The sequence below is a fragment of the Vipera berus genome, assembly GCF_964194415.1.
Source record: "Vipera berus genome assembly, chromosome: 2".
In the NCBI taxonomy this organism is placed as follows: domain Eukaryota; kingdom Metazoa; phylum Chordata; class Lepidosauria; order Squamata; family Viperidae; genus Vipera; species Vipera berus.
In genome coordinates this window covers 12,288,074-12,313,224 of record NC_138203.1, presented here as the reverse complement: position 1 = coordinate 12,313,224, position 25,151 = coordinate 12,288,074, and the positions used below count along the sequence as shown (strand labels likewise).

Genomic DNA, 25,151 nt, shown 5'->3' with positions numbered 1-25,151 from the left:
ACACTTGGCCTTAAGTGAGTCTCCACCCCAAAATAGTGGTTAGAACCAGGACTTGAAACCAGAAGTTAGAAACCAGAAGTTTCATTTCATTTTAAGTAAATATAGTTAGTAAATATAATAAATATAGTAAATATTCTCCAATCATGTGTTTAGTTATTTCTTCCTTTTTGTCCCAGTAAACATTTCAGATTGGTAATAACTTTGAATGGGATCCATTTCCGAAAATCAGGTGGGGGTAAGGGGAATAGGTTGCCCCAGGGTCTCAAATTGTAAAAATATGGAACTTGGAGATGAATGTGGAAGCACTTAGAACAGGGCTTTTCAGCCAGCGGTATGGGTACCACTTGTGGTACATTGGCACCTGGCAGGTGGTACGTGACCATCCTAGAAAAGTGGTAGCAGGGGAGGGGAATGAGCTGAACTGGTGGCAGCACCGCACAAGCCTGAGCGAGAGATGGCTGGAGCTGCAGGGCTGTCAGGGCTCAGCAGAAGCACCAGGATCAGCACCAGGCTCCAGCTGGAGCTCAGCGCTGATCCCAGTGCTTCTGCTGAGCACTGAAGAAGCGCCAATCAGCTGGAATGTTGCAGCATCTCCAGGTCTTGTGATTTACATTCAGATGCTTGGCAATTGATTCATATTTATGACGGTCACAGTTTCCCAGGGTCATGTGAAGTGACCAAAACCAGCAGAGGGGGAAGGGAATAAAAACCAAACACCCCACCCCACCCCCACTGCCAATCCTCAACAGAAATGCTCACAACAATGAAAACCTCGGACAGGAGGAAGAGTGCCGCTAGGTTGGCAGGCAGGTGTCCTGCTCGGCTGTGGCTTGGCGGCCACTTTTTTCAGTGCCATTGTAACTTCGAACAGTCACTAAGCAAACTGTTGTAAGTTGAGGACTACCTGTACTTCATCACTTTTTTCCTTTGGGGGGGTTCATCAAGTTTTTGACACCTTGCTAGGTGACTCGGATGTTGCCATATCGTAAAAGTGGTACAATGAGTGAAAAAGTTGAAAAGCCCTGATTTAGAACATGAAATACAAGACAACGTGGACATTAATCTAAATCCTACCTGTAACATAAAAATGAACTGGCAGATTTTTCCAGTTTAGTACAAGTAGCCCTCCACTTACAACCACAATTGAATCCAAAATTTCTGTTGCTAAGCAATACAGTTGTTAAGTGAGTTTTGACCCATTTAATGACTTTTCTTGCCACAGTTGTTAAGTAAATCCCAGCAGAAGTTAAGTTAGTCATATGGTTGTTAAGTGAATCTGGATTTCCATAAACTTTGCTTGTCAGAAGATTGCAAAAGGGAATCACATGACCCAGAACACTGCAACCGACATAAGTCCATGCCAGTTACCAAGCATCTGAATTTTGATCATGTGACCCTGGGGATGCTGCAGTGGTCATAAGTGTGAAAAACGGTAATAAATCACTTTTTTCAGTGCTAAATGAAAATAAATGAACTGTTGTAAGTCAAAGACTACCTGTATCTGATTGTGCCAATTCCTCTTCTGGCTTTTGATCAACAGTATGTAATAATTTTGGTAAAAATGAACAAATTTAGTTCAACAATAGGATCCTTCTAACCTAGCTTCCTTCCTGTTTCCCTAAACCTATTGAAAGTTTTTTATTCTCTCCTCACAAATGTTTTGCATTTGCTAGAGCAGCCAGGCTGGTATTAAGAAATTTATCAATGTTTCAGTGAGAGAGATTTTAGTGAGTGTCAGCCATCTTCCTTTCTTTCCTGATATGGCGAATTTGTTAGACACAATATTATACAACTAAAATATGAGTTAAGATGTATATATGTTAAAAATGATAGAATGTAACAAATATAATTGGATGTAGTGACATGAGAGGATGTATTAAATGTTGAAACGGAAGAAATTTTGGTTAATTTTTAATATGTGGAAACTATATAAATGAGAAACAAGAATATTATATTGTCCTCCTCCTTTTTCTCCCCCTTGCAATTGGTATTCTAATGACTATTATTCTAATATTGTACTAGTAATATTGATATGGAAATGAGATAAATAAGAAGTGTATTACATTACTAGGTATTGGAGAAAATTGTGTAAAGGGGAAGGAGGTTATTTAGCAATATGAAAATGAGAAATTTTAAACGTTTAATTTTAATATCAATGTAAAATTAAAGCTAGAAATATATATATATAGGTGTTTCATGTTTTAAAGATGGAATTTTAAAATATAAAATATATCAAAGTATTGATAAATATAAGAAAACTATTAAATGGCTGATGGATAGCAATGAGAAATATGTTAATTTAGATAAGAGATAGTATGTATTAAAGGGAAAAAGAGAGAGGAAGTATTGGTTATAACAATTTGGAGATTTGTAATAATATGTATTTGTCTGAAATAGAACTATTGTAACCCAGACACCACATTGCTTTTTAAAGATACTATTGTAATATTGGAAAACTAATAAAAAAATATTTAAAAAAATGAGTTACACCTTCCCTGTGGGTATAATTGGCCACATTATGATAGTTACTGTTACTATTTAAGGTGCTAATTATTGTGAAGTGTTATTTTTACATGGCTTCATATACAAAGCCATTTCAAAACTGGGTGCAAAATGTAATGATGATGATGATGATGATGATGATGATGATGATAATAATAATAATAATAATAATAATAATAATAATAATAATAATAATAATAATAATAATAATAAGAAGAAGAAGAAGAAGAAGAAGAAGAAGTAGTAGTAGTAGTAGTAGTAGTAGTAGTAGTTGGAAGGGACCTTGGAGGTCATCTAGTCCAACCCCCTGCTCAGGCAGGAAACCCTATACCATTTCAGGCAAATGGTTGTCCAGTCTCTTCTTAAAAACTTCCAGTGTTGGAGCATTCACAGCTTCTGGAGGCAGGTTGTTCCACTGGTTAATTGTTCAAACTGTCAGGAAGTTTCTCCTTAATTCTAGGTTGCTTCTCTCTTTGGTTAGTTTCCATCTGTTGCTTCTTGTCCTGCCATCGGATGCTTTGGAGAATAGCTTGACTCCCTCTAATAATTTTTTAAAATCCAATCATTTAAAAATTGTGTTTTATTTTTGAATAAGGGAGGTTGGACTAGAAGACCTCCAAAGTCCCTTCCAACTCTACTATTCTGAATATAAAGAAAGCAAGTTTGGGGGGGGAAAGAAAAATGAAAACCATTTACCCAAAATTCTCACAGAAAGATGAATGAAGATATATTTGTTCAATAGGGGCCCAAAAAATATAACAGGAGGTGCCTTGACAATTTCAGGCTAGGAAGCAGTCCAGAGTAACACAAATCTATCCAATGCAAGTGTCTATGGAGATTCTCAGTCATCTAGGTCACGCTTGTCCCAAAGGTGCTTTTTCAAAAGGCAACGGGATTTTGGTTTTTTTTTTCCCCGAGAAGCCTCTTGAATGAGAAGCAAAATATCTTCAAAGGAAAAATAAAGTCCATTTGCCTTTTGAAAAAGCAACTTTGGGATTTCCAATGCAAGACACTGTGTTATCATTGTAAGTAAAGACAGGATTTCCCTTTATAGACTCCAAGAGCAGCCAGCTCTGTCACAGAAAATGTCTCAAAGTTGGTCTACATTTGGCAACAGGTTTATTTTCCAGGTCGGGTCCAATGGTAGCCTCCTTAGAGCACATGACTATGATCCAAATTTAACATGTGGACAATGTAACTGGACTGTCCCTGTTTAGGGAAGGGTTGTGCTATGATAGCACGTGAAGCTGGCAATAGGCGTGGCTGTATAGGCATTGCTGACTGTAGATATCACCTTGGCTTCCAATGACATTGATAACTGTTGGAACATCTCCAAACCCTTTGAGGCCTCTACTGCTACACATGATTCTAGGTTGGTAATGAACCTGACACATGTGTCGAAGATGACATGCCATGACATTTTGGGTGACACACCAGCATTCACCAACATCCAACAATTATTTTCAAAAACACACTCTTTCCTCCCACTATTTGCAGAGGCTGTATGAGAATGGGGATGTGCTCTCATATAGCCTTCAGAGCTTCCAAAAATTGCACAAGAAGCAGGCATGCTTTCTCATGATTTTTGGAAGCTGCAGAGGCTGTGGAAGAACATCCTCCAAAGCCAACTCAATAACAAAGAATTTGGGTGACCCAGAGATGCCTCAGGTGCAGGACCCTGTCAACAGAAAGAGAACTCCACCTGAAGGTAAACAATCCATGGCAGACCTGGGGAGTATTGGGCCATGGGGGCAAACATGTGGTTGTCCAAGGCTCACATGCTTTAGCCTGAAGTGGCCTTTTTGAATAGTAGCATTGGAGCTACAGGGTCCAGGATGGCTCAGTGGTTGAAGACACTGAACTTGTCAGCTGGAAAGCTGGCAGCCCAGGTTCGAGACCCGAGCGCTGTGTGAAGGGGCAAACTCCCATTACTTGCTTCAGTTCCTGCCCACCTAGCTGTTCAAAAGCATGCAAATGTGAGTAGATAAATAGGTACCACTTTGGTGGGAAGGTAACAGCATTCTGTGTGCCTCGGCACATAGTCCTGCTGGCCACATGACCACAGAAATGTCTTTGGACAATGCTGGCTCCCTTAGCCAAGAAACAGAGATGAGCACTGCCCCCTAGAGTCAGACACAACTGGACAGGGGAAATCTTTCTCTTTACCTGTCTTGGCACTGCTGCTGAGTGCTGCTATTCAGGGTGCTGCCTAAATGCAGGGGTGGGGGGATATTGAGAATTGATTATCTTTTGTTCAAACAGAGGGTATGACATTGTCTCTGTTAATCAGATTTGGCGTAATCTAGCCAAGGAGGAAAAGAATGAATGGGCTTTTGCATGTAGCAGCCTTGAAGTTACTTCATCACAAGGAGAGGTATGATGGCAGAGTCAAGTTAGGCATTTCCAAATTTCTGGCACACCAAGCCCAAAAGATTCACCATCAAAAAAATCAGGAAGAAATTGAAGCACTTGACAAGACACTTAGAGGCAACTGTGTCAAAGACCTGTTCTTCCATTCCCATTCCATAGGATCATTGGCTCTGTCTTTTGGGAAATATCTAAAAGCATGCACCATTCAAGAATCTATTAGATTATTAAAAAGATTTAATTTAACACTATTTCTGCGATCAAAGAGAGAAAACTCATTTTCCAAACCTACATGAAAAGCACTTTTTTTCTTAATACTTAAAATGAATGTCTTTGTCCCTTGCTCAGACACATCAGCCCTTCTCATTTGAATGTGTTTGTTGGCCTGCAGCCATTGGCAGGATTGTTCTGCTTCATATTGTCGCTGTAAATTGGGAGTAAAAAAGGATTTAAATCACAATCACGGACTGAAATGAATGGTTTTAAATAGTCTATTTAAGCTTAGTGTTATGTTGTTTGTTAGTCTGTGTGTACACTTAATAATTGTTAAACAGGGCCCAGAATACTAAAAAAAAAATGATTTCACTGTTTTAGATCTCATATATTAAAATGAAATGTGTGTTGTGTCGTTCCCTTTATTTTCAGACTACAAGGATCAATGCCCAGTATCATAAAAAAGGTAATAAAACACCACTAAGAGACTCTCATAGTTGCCTGAATAGGAAAGGAAGAAACGGAGCTGCAGCATAAACTAATAGAATTTGTCTTATTTATTTTGTTCTATACTCTTTTTCATTCAAATTTTCCAAACAAATGTATTAACACAAAACTTTCAATGGATGCCATAAGGCATTTTCTCATGTAACTGAAGCAGCTGATATTTTCCAAATAACCTATTTTCCAAAGCACCAGAAGGAAGACAAGAAGTAATGGATGGAAACTAATCAAGCAACCTAGAAATAAGGAGAAATTTCCTGGGAATGAGATTAATTAACCAGTGCTTGCCTTCAGGAGAGTGGGTGCTCCATCTCTGGAGCTTTTAAGGAGAGACTGGATGGCCACTTGTCTGGAATGGTAGATCATGGGTGTCCAACCTCTTGGCTTGGCTGGGCCACACTGAGTGAAGAGAAATTGTCATGGGCTGCATACAAAATATAGAAAGTTCCATCATTCACAAGATGTTGAGGGCACAGATAAACCTCCAAGGGGCCTCAACAGCTCTCAGAAAAGGTGCTAACAACTAGATGACTGCAAGGAATATAAATCCTTCCATCCTCCACCATTTAGTCAGAACTGAAGAAGCTTCTTGGGTGAGAAATGAAATGTTTTTAAGGAAAAAACAAAGTCAATTTGCCTTTTGAAAAAGCACCTTTAGGACAACTGTGACCTGAATGTCTGAGAATCACCATAGACAATATATAATATAGTTAATATATATAAATCACATAGTATTATTAAAAGTTTACAATCTTGTGAGGCCACATTACTAGCTGTCCAGGGCTACATGCAGTTTGTGAGTCGTGGGTTGTACACACCTGTCTAGATTATGGCTACTCTGAATCTCTTTCCCTCTCCACCCTCCAGCTCAGGGTTGTGCATTTTCTTAATCTGGGCCGCTCTCTGGGCAAGTTCTGTGTTGTACAAAGTCTCCTCCTCTGTTTCTACAGGTAGTTAGCTAGCTAGCTAGCTAGTTAGTTAGTTAGTCAGTCAGTCAGTCAGTTAGTTTATGGCATCTACAGAGATCATGCAATTACTGATAAACCCTAATAAAACACATTACACACACAAAAACAAATGTAAGTTTAAGTAAAGCACCAGCACATACATGCATGTAAAGTGTCTGGAAATAAATGAGATAAAATATTAAATTAGAGTAGAACCAAAAATAAAATTGCCACAATATGAAGCCATAGAATCACAATAGGATAGAGGTTGAATATCTAAGGAAGCTGGCCATCTAAATGCTTCTGGTGTGGTTGCGATGGTGTGCACTCCATCACATTTACATCTATTTTACTTCTACCTTATTCTTTGCTCAAAAATACCTTCCAAGTCTTTTCTCCCAATTCGTAGTCTATCCAACTGAGTATTCATCAACCACCTTAATCCTAAAACTTGGTTGCTTGCTTTATTTATTTATTTTCAAATCGCTCTCACTTATCCATTCACAACTATTCTTGTCCTTTGCAATCCATGCAGGATTTTTTTAAAAAAAATTCAATCAATGTTTTATCGTTCCACAGAAACTGAATTGCAACAATCCACAATGCTTTTGCCCTAAAGACCTAAGTCTTGTGTGTGACATCCACAGCTTAATAAAGATGAATGCTTGCATCCCATCTCACTTTTCCTCTCAATTCACAAGTGATTGTTGACTCCCACTCGATGTGTTAATGAACAATTGTTTAAGAAACACACATACGGCAAGAGCAAGTATCAGAATAAGGCTAATAGAGCAATTGTCGTAAAATAAAAATGGCAAAGCTAATTTTGAGTTTACATAATTATACTATTATACTCAATTTGCATAGTTTTAAAAACAGACAAACTATCAGCCTATAACCCAAATCATTACTATTTTTATCCACAAGAGAAAGGAACACATTTCAAGAGCCACTTCAAGAATTATTTTAATGAAACCACATATTTTTGTTTATTTTTTGTTTTTCTTTAGCTTATTCACTAAGAATACTCAGCAAAATGTTTGTTGTTTGGATAAAATCAATATTTCCTTCCAATTACAGATGTGGAAATTTTCTACATTAGTCCAGTTCCATCCATCTCTGTGGTCACCTACTGTATGGAAAATTAACCTATATAAGAACTCTTTTTTTCAGTTTTTGAAAATTATTGTTTATTTTGTAACAGGTTTTACTGAAAACAAAATACTAATAAAGGAAATAAATATTTGGAAAAATGCAACAACAAAAGTGAAAAGAAAGACTAGTGAAAAGAAGGACTAAGCTACAAAGAATAGGGGGTCAACCTATTTTCCAAAACATCAGAAGGCAGGACAAGAAACAATGGATGGAAACTAATCAAGGAGAGAAGCAACCTAGAACTAGGGAGAAATTTCCTGACAGAACAATTAATCAGTGGAACAGCTTGATTTCAGAGGTTATGGGTGCTCCATCCCTGGAGGCTTTTAAGAAGAGACTGAACGGCCATTTGTCCGAAATGGTATAGGTATACCATTTCAGATAAATGATTGTCCAGTTCTTAAAAACTTCCAGGGTTGAAGCATTCACAGCTTCTGGAGGCAGATTGTTCCACTGATTAATTGTTCTAACTGTCAGGAAATTTCTCCTTAGTTTTTTTTTTGTTTTGTTTTTTTAATCCCATTTATATCCCGCCCTTCTCCGAAGACTCAGGGTGGCTTACAATCTAAGAAGCACAAATCAATGTGCTTAGCAATAGCCTTCATTCTATATGCCTGCTTATTAGGGCTTTCGCCCCCCCCCCAGCGGCATTTTTACAAAGTCAGCTTATTGCCCCCAACAATCTGGGTCCTCATTTTACCTACCTCGGAAGGATGGAAGGCTGAGTCAACCTTGAGCCTGGTGGGATGCGAACCTGCACTAATTGCAGGCAGCTGGTGTTACTTAAGGAGGCATTAGCCCACTGCGCCACCAAGGCTCTTCTAGGTTGCCTCTCTATTTGATTAGTTTCCATCTATTACTTCTTGTCCTGCCTTCAGGTGCTTTGGAGCAGAGATCCCCAACCTTTTGGGCACCAGGGACCGGTTATGTGGAAAGAGGTTTTTCCATGGATCAGAGGGGGCATGGTTTTGTGTGCTGCCTGCATCTCACTGATGGGGCATGGCTTGTTTGTGCGGACCAGTTGCTGGCATGCCGCAGCCCGGTAGCAGTCCATGGACCAGGGGTTGGGGACCCCTGCTTTGGAGAATAACCTAACTCCCTCTTCTTTGTGGTAACCCCTGAGATATTGGAACACTGCTATCATGTCACCCCTACTACTTCTCTTCATTAAACTAGACATCCCAATTCCAGCAACCATTCTTTTCATGTTTTAGCCTCCAGTCCCCTAATCATCTTTGATGCTCTTCTCTGTACTCTTTCTAGAGCAGTGGTGGTGAAACCTTTTAGAGACCGAGTGCCCAAATTGCAAACCAAAACCCACTTATGTATCACAGGGTGCCAGGTGGGCATGGCCCGCTGGGTGGGCATGGCTACGGTGGTCATGGCAGACTAGGTGGGCGTGGCCAGGGTGGGCATGGCCAGCTCGATGTTGCTCCTGGAGAGGGATGCCTGTGGGGGCCAAGAAGGTTTGGGGGAGTTCCAGGGGGTCTCTGGCAGGTGGGGCAGTGGGCAGGAGGCCGTCTTGCTTGGCTGATGGCTTGGGGTGAAGAGGGCAGCTACACCCCCTCCCAAACGCTGCCGTCTCACAAAAGCAGGATGAAAACTTCAAAAAGTGAAAAGGAAAAAAAGTTAAAACAGAAGAGTGTCTCACGATGGTTTTCTTCCCTAGGGGGGATGTTCCTGAGCCCCACAGCTCTTCTGAGGAGGGGAAGAGGAGAGTGGGAAGGAACTGTGCTAGGATCAGGGCACATGGAGATGCATGTGAAGCTCGCTTTCCGTGCCATGCTGGGGCTGGACTGGGCTGGGCATGGAGCCTCCATGCTACTTCTTCCCCTGCAGACATCAGGAGTGCCCACCCCGCCTACTGCTCATCCTGGGGCAGCTGCTGCCATCTGGCATTCTCTAGCCCATCGCCGGCTAGCTGGGCATGCCGAGCTTGGGCCTCAAGGGGATGGAGGCTGGAGGGGAGTGATAGCCGCGGCTGCCCACCTGCGCTCTTCTGCCACAGATGCTGCAGCTCCTCTTGCTGGGCTAGACTGGGCTGGGCGCAGAGCCTCTTCACCACTTCTTTCCCCGCGGACATTGGGAGTGCTCACCCCACCTACCGCTCGTCCCTGGGCAGTTGCTGCCACCTGGCGCTCTCCAGCCCATCGCCAGCCAGCTGGGCATGTCAGGATGCCTCCCTTCAGGCTCCCTCGACCTCTCCCCCCACCTCCAGGCTGGGGTTGGTCAGATTCCCCCCATGGGCAGCGCTGTGCCCATCCCTGGCCAGCCCCCCTCTTCCATCCTCCTCCTCCTTCTGTGGGCAGACTGCGGCTTACCAAGCCAGGCAGCGCCTCTCCCCGCACCTGTCCTCAGGTGGAGGAGCCAGGCAGCCACAGCTCTCACTCCCCTCCAACCTCCATCTGCCCAAGGCCCGAGCTTGGCACATCTGGCTGGCTGGAGATGGGCTGGAGAGCATGGGATGGTGGCAGCTGCCCCAGGATGAGGGCACAGGGGAAGAAGTGGGGTGGAGGGTCCATGCCCAGTCCAGCCCAGGCATGGCATGGCATGGCATGGCATGGCAAGCGAGGCAGCAGTCCCACATGTGTCCCCGTGCGTGAGTGTGCACCGCCCTGCCAGGCAAGCTGAGCCATTGCATCTGCGGCACAAGAGTCATCAGGTTGCAACATTTAAAGGAAGGGACATGTAACCATCCTATCAAACTTAGTAAGATGGACAGATGGACCTTCAGGAAAACGTGGCCTTCTGTCATGTAGGCCTTTAAAAATGATAACCCACACCTTCATCCTCAAAAACCTTTTACAGTTTCCATTTTTTTTAATTTACTTTCATGGAGATGGAGAGCACATCATGAGAGCATATCATTTATGTCCTTCAGGATCTCCATTTTTGGCTTGTTTATCCTTTAGCTTTTGAAGCTCTGGTATGCTGCCCACTTTCCCTCTGAGTTCACTGAAATCTCCATTCCTGAAGTCCAAAATGTGAGACTGATTTTTTTTTTCTCAGCTATTCCTCCCTTTGTTATCTTGAGACCAGCATTAGCTGGTCAGCTTCCTTCTTCCACTTTACAGAGGCTCTTTAAAAGAAGACCTTCCATGAAAGCAAAATGTTCTTCTGAAGAACTGAACTGCCTTAACAAAACTACCAAGAGAGAATCCAACAAGTATATTAATGGATTCTTGTTGGAAGGATTACAAGAATAGATAAAGGAAATTATTATCGATGTTATGTTTATTTATGTGTCTTCCACAGAGCGTGATGGGATGCTGTGAAATGTATACCAGGACAATTAGATAAGTCATCTATTACATTTTAAGTAATTATTAGATAATATTTTTTTAAAAAAATACTCAGAACTCATGCAGGCATTTTATATCTAACAACTGCCAAAATCAGGAACACAGTTTTATTGGATTTAGCCATATGTACACATTTAGTTAATGATCCTTACAGTGGCTTCTTTCCAGCTTAAGCTGTTTGGAAAATCAAGTGCAACACTTTCTTCTGTTTGAAATGCAGAGGAAGAAGTTGTGGTCAGGGAAGGAATGTAATAGACTCATTATTTTCCGGGTTGTGCAAATAAGATACAACTCTTACAATACACAAACAATGTGGGAAGAATTCTTCATGGCAATGCCACTGCTTTGGTGGGGGTGGTCTTTGTTTTATTGCATTATTATTATTAAGATTAGTTGCACACTGAATCAGATGTTTAGACTGGATTTGTTAGGCATGAAGAATCATGACCACAGATTTAGTTCCAATTAAGGTAATTTATTACAGAAGAATCTAGTCAATTAAAGGGTCAGCACTAAATTAGCCCTAGATAAGAGTTAATAGTAGGGACATGGTGGCTCAGTGGGTTAAGACGCTGAGCTTGTCCATCAGATGGTCGGCAGTTTGGCGGGTCGAATCCCGAGTGCCGCATAACAGAGTAAGTGCCTGTTACTCGTCCCAGCTTCTGCCAACTTAGCAGTTCGAAAGCACGTAAAAATGCAAGTAGAAAAATAGGGACCACTACGATGGGAAGGTAATAGCGTTCCGTGCACCTTTGGCATCTAGTCATGCCGGCCACATGACCATGGAGACATCCTCGGACAAGCGCTGGCTTTACGGCTTTGAAACGGAGATGAGCACCGACCCCTAGAGTTGGAAACGACTAGCACACATGTGCGGGGGAACCTTTACCTTTACCTTTTAAGAGTTAATAGAATTCAGGAGGGGTTGGACGTAGACCAGGGGTGTCAAACTCACAACATCACATGACGTGTTGTGATGTATCGCAACTTTTTTCCATTGCTAACAATAGGGTGGACGCAGTTTCAGCATGACACATCTGGCCCACGGGCCGGCAGTTTGACACCCCTGATGTAGACCATATGTGGGAACATAATGACTCTAGGTTGACAAGAAACAATGGTTGGAAACTAACCAAAGAGAGAAGCAACCTGGAATTAAGGAGAAACTTCTTAACAGTGAGGACAATTAAGTAGTGAAACAGCTTGCCTTCAGAAATTGTGGGCGCTCCATCACTTGAGGGTGTTTAAGAAGAGACTAGACTAGACAGTCACTTGTCTGAAATGGTATAGGTTCTCCTGCTTGAGCGGGGGGGGGGGGCTGGACTAGAAGACCTCTAATGTCCCTTCCACCTCTATTCTATTCTAAGTAATAGATGAGGTGAGGCACAAAAATGGGATGCTGAAAATTACTGCTTAGTAGTCTAAGACCAGATAAAGTACCTGCCCGGGAATTATCATCTACTGGAGATGCCCATGGAGTGTATCCTATTTGCCAGAGATTCACTACATGGCAGCCCGATGGAGGGCATTTGCAACACAAGGACCACTATTGTAGAATTCTCTCCTGGGTCACAGGCAGCTGGTAAAACCTTGCAAAGAGAGCAGTTTATGATGTCACCATCCCGCAAAGCTCAAAGTTAAATTTGTACTGCTGCATCCTCTGTTTCGCTATTGATTTATATATTATAGAGTTTTAAGGTTTGCAGCTCAGGGTTGAAATGAAGGGTCCTTGGTGCTCTCTGGATATTTGTCCATAAGAAGCAGTAACTCATGGTGCCTGTCAAATTTTCAGACTTCATTTCCCATTGTACAGAGACAAGAACACTGAATTGTGGGAAATAGATCCAAAACTTGTGAAGAGCACTAGGTTGCTAAGCCACTGCATAATTTCCTATTCCATTCTTCTCAATCTTTGCTTCAAGCTCTTTGCTCCATACCTACTTCCAGGAAGAAAGGGGGAAAGAAAGATTTATCAGATATAATTGTCTTCTCTCACTATTGGTCAAATAGGTGACTGTACACTGTGATTCAACAACATCAAGATCCCTAACTTTACTCCAGGTCAGTGTTTCTCAACCTTGCAGACTTTTAGATGTGCAGACTTCAACTCCCAGAATGGGTGGACTTCAACTTCCAGAATTCCATGCTGGCAACGCATCTTAATGTCTATAAGGTTGAGAAACACTGCTGTAGGTACCCAAAGGATAATTAACCAGGCCTCAAACCCTTCCACGTCAGAGGCATGGAAAGCTAAAGAAATTGATACAGAACTATATTCAATAAGCTGTCTTCCCAGTTTGACTGTGACAATGTCCACTGTGAAGAGGTTCCCACAATGCTCAACTATCAGCCAGTTTGACAGGTCCTAATCATCAAGAGATCTGTGAGATTGCTAAAGTGCACTCGGATAAACATATGGTGTTGGGTGAAATTACTCTGAACGATCATCAAGTAAAGTGCATGTTAGTGAAGCTGCATCCGCTTGTGGTATTCCAATTACCCTCTTTTTTAAAGAAAAATCTGGTTCATCCCAGCAGAAGAACACAATAGGAAGGCTGAAAGGAACTTTGTGACTGGAATGAATGACAAGGTGGGCCATTCAAAAAAGAAGCTGTTGCTATCCCATCTGAATTTCACATCTGGAGAGGCAAGATCAAATTTGAGTACAAAGGCAGAAACTTCAACAAGGAGGAACATGCAGATTTGCCTGGATGAAGGCCTGTTTATAATAATATATAATAATAATAAGTTGGAAGGGACCTTGGAGGTCATCTAGTCCAACCCCCTGCTCAGGCAGGAAACCCTATACCATTTCAGGCAAATGGCTGGCCAGTCTCTTCTTAAAAACCTCCAGTGTTGGAGCATTCACCACCTCTGGAGGCAGGTTGTTCCACTGGTTAATTGTTCTAACTGTCAGGAAGTTTCTCCTTAGTTCTAGGTTTCTTCTCTCCTTGACTAGTTTCCATCCATTGCTTCTTGTCCTGCTTTCAGGTGCTTTGGAGAATAGCTTGACTCCTTCTTCTTTGTGGCAGCCCCTGAGATATTGGAACACTGCTATCATGTCACCCCTCATCATTCTCTTCATTAAACTACACATACCCAATTCCAGCAACCGTTCCCTATATGTTTTAGCCTCCAGTCCCCCAATCATGTTTGTTGCTCTTCTCTGTACCCTTTCTAGAGTCTCGACATCTTTTTTACATCATGGTGACCAAAACTGGATGCAGTATTCCAGGTGTGGCCTTACCAAAGCATTGTAAAGTGATATTAGTACTTCACTTGATCTTGATTCTATCCCTCTGTTAATGCAGCCTAGCACTGTGTTGGCTTTTTTGGCAGCTGCAGCACACTGCTGGCTCATATTGAAGTGATTGTCTACTAGGACTCCGAGATCCCTCTCACAGTTACTATTCACTGCTCTTCAGTGGAAAGGCAGGTCTGGGATATCATCTTGATATCCCAGAGTCACAGGAAACTGGCTCTTAGGAATAATTTAATCATAATATAACAGTATGCTTCATATTTATTTATTGACAGTAGTCTTCAAGTTATGGCCATGATGGAGGCTGCCCATTATGGCTGTAAGTTGTAACAGTCATATAACATTTTATGATTTTTTGTGGAGGTTTTAAATGAGTGCCATGGTTATTAAGTGAACAAATTGTTCGTTACGGGACTATTTTGCTGGAAAAAAAATAGAAATAATAAAAGTGATGATTTTTGGAAAAACTGTTGTAAAACACAGCAACGTGACTTTGGGATGTTGCAAATGACAATTAATGCAGCTGTGTTGCTAAGCATCCGAAGTGCAGTCACATGACTATCAGGGGGAACCTGACTCTCTGAACTTTGGATCCAGGTTGTAAGGCCCCTTTTCCAGATATGTCGTCAATTGAGGAGTGCATGTATTCAATATATTTAGCCACCCACCTAACATGTGGGTCTCTTGGCAACTTACTGAACTAAAAGTGCAACCCCCCCCACCTCCCCCAAAATAACCCAAATGTACCATCAAAACTGTAAAAATTATTTAAATTCTTTTTTAAAAAACCATAATATGTACGAAAGTTCAATCAATCTCACTAATGGAACAGCCATTTTGCAAGCACCACATCTCCATTATTAGATTTCCAAGCCAGATGATCAAGCTACATTTTCAAGCCCTTTCAGAAGGCCAATTAAGTCAGACCCAATCTGATCTCGGGGAATGATGTTCCAGAAGAGGGTTGCTATGGTAGTAAAGGTTCTCCTTCTGGATCTGGTCAGATTACTTTCCTTCATGGATGGGACTCGTGACATGCCTTTCCTGCTGTGATAGAGAAGAGGTGGTCCCTCAAATAATATATCAGTTAAAGCAGAGGTCCTCAACCTTTTGGGCACCAGGGACTGGTTCCGTGGTGAAAGGTTTTTCCATGGACTGGAGAGTGTGTGATTGTGCGTGCTGCCTGCATCCCACACATGGGGCTTTGCTTGTTTGTGTGGACTGGTTGCTGGCATGCCATGGACTGGTACTGGTCCATGGACTGGGGGTTGGGGACCCCTGAGTTAAAAGGCTAGCAGCTGCAATGGGAGAACACAGAACAAAGTTTTAACCACTGTTGGACTTTATGCATGTATAAGGTTTAGCAGATTGCCAAATTCAATCTGCTTGGTTTACAGCAGCCATGTTGAGCAAACTAGAACCTTCACTAATTGGATTAAATGGTTATGTGAATCCAGCCAATGTCTTTCAGAGGCCATATGTCTCTGTGAATCTGGCTTATGCCACCATGTCTATTCTGGCAACAATTTTCCACACTTCTAGCCAGAAGTCTTTTTCATCACCTGCTACCTTTCCATTTTAGCTGGACATAGCTAAACATTCATATTCTGAAATTAATCCTGTAAACTAGAAAGTCTTTTGCCAAAGTAGCAGAAAAGCTATTTATCTTTACCTGATCAAATGATCACATGAATCTATGGGAAGTGGAAGAGAGCTCTTTCACCATTTGCTTCCTGTCAGGATCACAATCCCCATCAGGAAAAAAAAAGCTATTTCCATTGGATGGAGGATTTTCCATTTATGACCATGGATTTTTTTTCCCCAATGCAAACATCTGGGGGTCCCAAATTGGGAATGAAACAAGGGAAGAAGAGCATCTGTCTCTACTATATATATACATATCCCAGTCTTCTCCATGCCTTTAAAAAGTCTTATAAAAGTTTTCATATTCAAATCCCCTTGATATAGCCCTGTAGAAATCAAGTTATCATTCACAAGGATGCCTGAAAGAAATAAATCACCTTTAAGAATGCTTATTGCTTGAAAGCTGTAGAATAATTCCAGGTTCTTGCCAACTTGAACAACAGAAATGGATTTAATAGCAATGCATGGCTGAATGATAACTTTTACTTCCTTTTGTTAGTGCAATTGTTATAGTTACCAGTTGTGACATTAACTAATCTATGGTCTCAAAGAACCAAAGCATGCTTGACCATCAATACCTCTGGGAACAACCCCCCCCCCTATTAATTTGGATCATTTTATGTGTTTACGCTTAGGTTGCAATTGTGATTCCAGCTAAATAAAATTTGGAAGTCAAAATCTTTGCAGGTTTGTTTCCAATCTAGCCTCACAGGACCCTCATTTAGCTAAGGCCATGTACAGTATGTGGAAAATGAATTTTCACAACACTTCAACCCTAAATCCACGCTAACCAAACACAGTTGCTAGCATTACATACATATATATCAGTCTCCCTTTAATTCTTTGTTAGCAATCTAAAAAAAAATTACACAAATATGAGCTGTCACTGTTGTGACTACTGCCTGTTGATGGCCTTCGGTTAGGCTGAAACAGGAAATAAAGATTTGTCCCATGTTTGGGGCCTAGCAAGGTAATCTAAATAGTTAACAAGCATTTAACACATATCTCCCTTGCTTCTCAGCTAACAAAGTGAGATAGAGCTTGTGGCCTAGAGGTTAAAATAACTGCCTAATGTGCAATCAGCCCAGGTTCAAAGCTCGGAAGGGTATGGCTGACTGATGAAAACAAATAAGTTTGAAATGCATATCAGTTTCCCTTTAATTCTTTGTTAGCAATCTAAAACATTTACACACACACACACACACACACACACACACACATATATATATACCCCCACCCAAAAAAATAGATCACGTCATGGCATAATGTGATGGCCTAGTTCAGGGGTATGCAACCTTGGCTCTTTTATAGCTGGCTCAGGAATTCTGGGAGTTGAAGTCCACAAGTCATAAAAGAGGCAAGGTTGCCTACCCCTGGCCTAGTTCATGCAACATCTTCCAACAATGGCTGGTCATCATACACTGAACAAGAAACTACTCAATATTGTAGCCTACACTAACATGCTTTGCACATCTACTCTAAAACTTTATATTCTGTAAAAACTTTCTCAACTGATTCAATCCTCATCTGATCACTATAAATCCTAAATATCCAAGTTACCATCTACTGGACCAGAAGCTTGAGAATTTAGTGTAGTTCTAGAATGCTTTAAATATGATCATAATTTAATAATTAGTTATTGATTCAGTTAATAAAGAAGCACCATGGGGTCCCTGCAGGGATCTTATTTCTAGGAGGTTCCTACGGGTTTAGTCTCAAGTCACATGAAACCTAAAGTGTCATACTTTGATGAGGTCTGCAAATCTCCAAGTTGTTATTAAGCAGTTCTTTGGGAGGAGAAAAAAAACCCTAAATAATCCTTCAACTAAGAATACAATTTGCAAGCAACAGGTTCTTCTTTTGGAACATGTGTGATAAAAGACAGTGAGAAGGAATTGACATTTGGTAATGTAGCTGACTATTATGTATTTCTATTTAAAACATACAATTCTGGTCTTCAAAGACATCTGCCTGAGATCAAGGATTTCAGAAAGGAGAAATGACAAGATTTGTGGCTAAGTGATCTCTTGAACTATGAAATGGAGCAGCCAACTTCTATTATATGATGTATAAAAAAATAAATGAATATTTATCGTATAATACTGATCAGGAAGCTTAGAGTCTGTTAGTTTAACACTGTAGAACCAACTGTGAATGAAAGTATCAGACAGAAACAGAAAGACATTAAAGCGTTTCATTGGCACTATTCAGGGTGATGAAGTGCATTTGTTTAAACTTTAATATAATTTCCATTGATAATAGAAACAAGCACAAGGCTGACAAGATGTCACCTCTACAACATTGTTGCAAGACAGCATTGGTCATCAAATTCATACGAGTTATTTTTGGAAAAACAGATCAATCTATTGGACTAAATAGAAAAAGACAAGCATACAGCCACTGAGTATACAGATTCTCCTTCACACTCCCCTATTCCTACCTCATGCTGAGTTCTCACAAACACATTCAATCTGTGATGCCTATAACATTAGAGCAATAATTTGTGAAACAACCACCACAGGCTCAGAGACTGAAACACATTGTTCACCCCTGACTGCACCCCAAAACTCAATATTTCTTGGTGGAAGTAATTCACACATTCCATTGAAAGACACTGAGTGATAAGCTGCCAAGTGATGAGATATTGAGTGACGATAAATATATCTGTGAAGTAGACATTAGTGGTTACAGCCCTATCTTCAGTTACAGTTTGCTAAAAGCAATACTCAGTTGAAACCCCCATGGTTTTCCTATAGCTGAAGACAGAAATGTGCCATAAAAACTTTGAAATCCTCCAAATCTATCGAGACATCTTAGTTGAAATTCTGGAGTTGATAGTCTAAACATTATTTTGTTGGGAAGAAGGTGGTTTTACATGAGGATAAAATTAATGATGATTCTATATAGATGAATATTTCAGTTCGGAGTACGGAGTATTAAAATAAGACCTGAGCATTGAAAGACACTATCTCTATCAAAGAAATAGGAGAGGAGAGAAGTTTAACAAATGCTCTATAATTCATCCATGATGATCAGTTCTATGCATCTAAAACAAGGTACACTTACTAGGTTCGTGTGAAAGAAGTTATTGATTTAATACTCAAACTCTGTTGTCCCTCCCCCCCAACCCCCACATACAGTTTATATTCATTACAGGCGAATTAAATGAAATATTTCAGTTTACACAATGTTTACCAATCCAGAAGGATCTGGACATTCTCCGAAAACAGTTTCATACACATCTATGAAGTTATTTTGAAGTATCTGGCTCGTCCTATCACAAATACTTGTTACGGAGCTTTCTGTTCTCCCTCTCACAACGAAACCATTTGTCCACCTTACAGATCAACAATTATGGCTAAGAAGAGCATCAGTATCTCCCAATCAATCCATCCATTCATCCCACTAGAGCCCAAATCCAGGTCAAAAGAACCATAGTTTAGTACCTAGAAGCTCTTGCACCATGTGGCCAAATGATCATAGCTTGCCTCTATGCATCATGTGCCTTTCCAGCCAATTTAACTAAATGCACATGTGGCAGTCCTTGAGATCAGAGGGCAGCTCCATAGCCTTGAAATGGATGGATGCTATGACAGGTTCCCGTTGATTTATACTGCATCACTTGCCAGATATATAATTATTCTCCTATTCAGATGCTAGGAGATGCTGACAAGCTAATTCATCCTGTTCCTGGACTCCACACCACAGCCAAGTGTGAAGAAGGGAGTGAAGGTGGGAAGAATGAGGACACTTTTTTTTTCCTTCCACTTCAAGACAAAAGAGTCCTTCACATTCACTTCCCTCTACGATTCCTGAAACTTGAATTCTATTATGCTTAGACCAATGATTACATGATGGGATTAAGTGCCCTCCATAGAGGCTTGGATCTGATTTTTAAATTATCATTTCCAAGCTGCAGAATAGCACACCCAATCCATTCCTAGGCTGAAGCGGGAGTACTTTCACACTGACACACTCTCACTCTTTCTCTCCCACATAGACATCAATAGAGAGGAAAAGCAACAGAAATATTCTCGTTGCCCCACTTCCCCCCAGTGAACAGAAGCTCATTCGCCATCGGCTTGCTAGATTTCCTATTGCACAACATTTTGGCACATGGGAACAATAGAAAATGAAAATGGTGTGTGTGGGGGGGGAATGACCAGGGCAAAGAATGACAACATATATTTGTTTTCCTTCTAAGTCGACTCTGAGAAATCCTCATTTTCAGAAAGAAAGTTTAAAGAGAGTGAAGGAATACATTTCCGAAGCAGGTTGTGCATTAGCTGGAAAGTGGGGGGAAAAAAGAAGAAGAAGGACAAAGCGGCATTGTACAGTAGCTCTGAAAGCCTTTTGTTACCCATCCACAAAGTCTTTAAATGCCCTGCTGAATGGGAATTTCGCCAAGCTCAGACTGGCTACTTGGCCTTAATAAGTGCACCTCCTACTGGCCTTTTCACAGAGAGAAATCTTGCTTTCTTCATGTTTGTCCCCCCCCCCCTAAGATGCTGAAGAGAGGAAATAGCTGCTGAAATTGAGGGGGGTGGAGGGGTGGAAGAGATCCAGCAGATGAATGGCTTCAGGTTAAAGGCAATCTACTCAACCTCCCCTCTAGCCCCCCCAAAAGGTACATAAAACAACAATCCTTTGCAAAAAGAGAGCGAGAGAGAAAGAGAATTTTGTTTCCAGGTGAAATGTAGTCGAGAAAGAAACTTTGTCCAATTGTACCATGCAAGAATCCCCCTGGGCCAGAGGCTTATTCCAAGACCGCCACTGAACATAAAAGCTGACAAAGACTTTGTAACCGTCGCAGAGTGTGTGCAATCTGCCACTCAAATTAATTGCAGGCAGCTAAAAGAGAAACAACCTTTGCCATGCACCTTATAAACTGGGGCCACTGATACAAGGTACCAATCCTGCCTGTGCTCTTTGGGATCACTACATGTTGAATCTTATGCTGATCCCCAATTTTCATTTTGACTCATGTTTTTCATGGGCCTCAACGCAGCAGACCCAACAGACATTCCTTCCTTGGCAAGGCCATTATCTCCCAAGGTGGGAGCTGCCTGTTTGAAGCAGGAATTTCCAAGGAGAACCCTCTTCATAAGCCCAGCTCAAAGACCAAACGGAAGCCTGCCTTCCTGTGTTTAATAAGGAGAAATCTTTTCACCAGTCACCTGTTAGCCTCCATTGCAAATATCCGTCAAAGGTTTGCAGTCATGTGCAGTTCAACACGGCTCGCCTTGTGTAAACTTTATTATTGTTGCTGCTGTGGCACATGGGTTCAAATGCTGCATTTCTGTGCCAACTGATTCTATCTGGGCATGGTAAGAGGCAGAGAAAATTGGCATGTATTGTTTCACCCATGGCACAGGGGGGAATTACTATGCACGCTCAGGTTGTAGACTTGTTCTGAGATGGCCTGTTAATAAATGGTTGCTGTTGAATACTGAAGCCAACATATGCCTTCTCTTATCAAATGGCGCAACTTCCTCCAAAAATCTCCTGTTTCATGCCTGGCTCTAGCTGATTTTCCAGGATGCATTGAATCAAGCCATTATCAATTTCTCATTCTCTCACCGCCTTCTCCATCCCAACTCAGTACAATGAGCTTTGCCCCTTTTTAATTAGAAAATGTGTCTACCAACTGCAAAGAGAGGTGTGCCCCCGAATCACTCAAAGGGAGTTGGAAAGCACCGTGCATGCAAACTACAGATCCACAGACGATCTTTTCCAAGAACAAAGACCAAAATCCTCTCTATCCTTTCTCCTCTTAAGCTACCAGTCACGGAAGCTACAGAAGATAGATACCAAGCAGAGAAGAATGCCAGCCCATCTTTGCTTTTCACTCTAGTTGTTCTTTGATGATAGGCTTCTGGCTTTTTCTCCCTTTTCGAGACCAAGAATGAAGCTCTGTGCAACTCAAATCACTCCTTATGCCAACCTGCAACCTTTCTCAAAAGCCATTCTTCACCATCCGTGAAACTCAAAAGAGCGCATTAAAAATAAAGCCACATCTCACTTACCGGTGACTTCAAGATCCAGGGTGAGGAGAGAGATCACAAACAGCAGAAAAGCCAGCTTGGGTAGCCAAACAGATCCAAGGTTATTCTCCATATTTCCAAACACACCTACGGATATTTGGGTCCAGATCAAAAGCAACAATCCCACACCTTATGCACACTTCGGTCTCCTCCCTTTGGGCAGGGCTGTTTTAGTTCTCCACGCTGACAAGGTTTTAGGATTATTGTGTTTTTTTCTAAAAAAAAATATTATTATTATTGCCAAAAAAACACCCCCCAAAAAGTTGTATTCGATCCCCAAGCCAGAAGATGTCAGAAAACTAACTCAAGAAAAAAAAAGAGAGGAGGAGGGCGAAAGAATTCCCTCGGTTTGAAAAGCATCCATCAGAAGAAGAGAAATCCAGCCAGGAATGGGGTGGGTGGGTGGAGGGGGAGAAGCAAAGGCAAAGCTGCATTAAACGGAGAGTGAATTATCCATCTCTGCTGGTGTTCAGAGTAAAATAAGATCAGCGCGCCGGAGATCCTACGAGGGAAGAAGCATCTGAGGTATCTCCTCCTCCTCCTCCTCCTCCTCCAATTTCCTCGGCAGATGTTCCTTGCAGGCAGCAGGGGAAGGAACGAAGGATGCGAAGCTCTCACTTGTTACGGATGCTAGTCCCAGCGACCAGGATGCGAGAGGGAAGAGTTACAGCTCAAACGTCCACTGAGCCAGAGTAGCTCTTGGTGGAAAATGTGGCGAGCGGAAAGGAACCGACTGGGATCTGGGAAAAGAAAGATTCGGCTGGGGGAGAATTCAGAGCAAGTGACAGAGTGGGGAGAGCTGGGAGGGGGCTGGGGTGGGGAAGAGGGGAAAGACCGCTTGGCTTTCAGCAGCTGTATTCGACGAGCGCCGAGCTGCAGAGGCGTGAGCAGAGACGCCCTCTGTAGGCCAACTTCGGCAACTCACTTCGGGCGATGGCAACGAGTCTCTCACTCAGCCTTTGCGATCAAGTCCGGTTCGGTTGGATTCCGTCCTTCCTTGCGAAACATCCGAGCTTAGCCGATCGAACTACCTAGCGATCGTGCCTCGGCTTGACGGTTTGCAGCCGCAGGAGTCTCCTGATCTTGCAGCAAGAGGAGGAGATTTAAAGCGAGGCGATTCCGTTATCAAAGGGCAACCGGGGAAAAAAATACGGCACATCGAGATCACCCAGCTGGGTCCCCCTTTACTTCGCAGAAGGCATCGAACTTAAGTCACGTGGTCTGTGTAGCCCTCCCCCCCCCTCCCAAAAAAAAGTTGAACATGATCGTCTTTAAGAGATGGAAAGAAGTTACTTAAAGTACAGTTTAAACAATATAGATTCTAGAGGGAGCCATAGATAGATAGATAGATAGATAGATAGATAGATAGATAGATAGATAGATAGATAGATAGATAGATAGATAGATAGATAGATAGATAGATAGATAGATAGATAGATAGATAGATAGATAGATAGATAGATAGATAGATAGATAGATAGATAGATAGATCTGTTGGTGTAGATGTAGATATAGATTTTATCTCTGTTTCTGTCTCTGTCTCTGTGTCTCTGTCTGTCTGTCTGTCTGTCTGTTGATAGATAGATAGATAGATAGATAGATAGATAGATAGATAGATAGATAGATAGATAGATAGATAGATCTGTTGGTGTAGATGTAGATATAGATTTTATCTCTGTTTCTGTCTCTGTGTCTCTGTCTGTCTGTCTGTCTGTCTGTTGATAGATAGATAGATAGATAGATAGATAGATAGATAGATAGATAGATAGATAGATAGATAGATAGATCTGTTGGTGTAGATGTAGATATAGATTTTATCTCTGTTTCTGTCTCTGTGTCTCTGTCTCTGTGTCTCTGTCTCTGTCTGTAGATAGATAGATAGATAGATAGATAGATAGATAGATAGATAGATAGATGATAGATAGATTAGATAGATAGATGATATAGATATATAGAGATAGATAGATAGATATAGATAGATATAGATAGATGGACAGATCGATATAGATATAGACATAGACATAGACATAGACATAGACATAGACATAGATATAGATATAGATATAGATATAGATATAGATATAGATATAGATATAGATATAGATATAGATAGTTGTTTTGAGCAAACCAGCTGCTGAAAAACAAGGCAGCCTCAGCAGGAGGGATAACTCAGACTCAGAGGATCCACCTGGAGGAGTTTTCACCCGAAGTGTACTTTTAAAAAACCAATTTGATTTTTTTAATTATTTTAGAAGAATATCGGAATAGAGAACCAAAAGCAAAAATAAAACAAATCCAGAAAATAAAAAGGCAAAGGGAGAGAGAGAGAGACTCTTTCCCTTCTCTTCAAAAAAAATCCCCTTAAAGTCCCTATCAGAATTTAACTATCCAGAGTTCACTTGACTATTTGGAATGAGTACATTGGTCAACTGATAAAATTCGTCTGTTAAAAGTTATTTGCCTATTTTTTTTATTTTTATTTATTTATTTTAATTCCATTTATATCCCGCCCTTCTCCGAAGACTCAGGGCGGCTTACAAGCTTAGCAATAGCCTTCATTCTATGTATATGCCTGCTTATTAGGGCTTTCATACACCCCCCAAGCGGCATTACAGTATTACAAAGTCAGCTTGATTGCCCCCAACAATCTGGGTCCTCATTTTACCTACCTCGGAAGGATGGAAGGCTGAGTCAACCTTGAGCCTGGTGGGATGCGAACCTGCACAAATTGCAGGCAGCTGGTGTTACTTAAGGAGGCATTAGCCCACTGCTCCACCAAGGCTCTATTAATAGTCCAAGAAGAAGGATGAGATTTCAAAGGAAGAGAGCTGAGAATTTCAAAGAATATAAGGCAAAAGTATGAAGCAGCAGATCAATAGTAAGCACCAGGTATCTATCTGTTCAAAAAAGCCTGAAGAGGTGGTGTGATTAATGTCACGCGCCTTTGTCTTCATTTAACCAAAAATTTAAAAAAGGAGAAAAATAGATATTGCGTGAAGAAAGAGAGCTCCTTTTTTTTAATTAAAAAGTTTTAACATACATTTTATCTTTAACAGTCCCCCCTCCCCCTCCCATACCCATCCCTCCCTACCCCTCCCCACCTCCCCCCCCCCGACTTCCCAGAGCTAAGTACAGGGTATAAAAACAAAAAAAAACACTCATAAACATCCAAATGCTAACAACCATAAACTCTAAAATCTATCACTCTCTA

General features: G+C 41.4%; 1 protein-coding gene across 1 annotated transcript in view; it reads right to left on the bottom strand.

The window, feature by feature from the left end:
- DCC (DCC netrin 1 receptor) overlaps positions 1-22,013 on the bottom strand; it is a gene marked incomplete at its 5' end in the record, with an annotated part of 1,185,616 nt that extends 1,163,603 nt beyond the window's left edge. The window contains one exon of the mRNA XM_081315662.1: positions 21,923-22,013. Within this exon, the coding sequence (XP_081171788.1) occupies positions 21,923-22,013 (91 nt within the window). The remainder of the gene's footprint in view (positions 1-21,922) is intronic.
- Between the last annotated feature and the right edge of the window lie 3,138 nt (positions 22,014-25,151).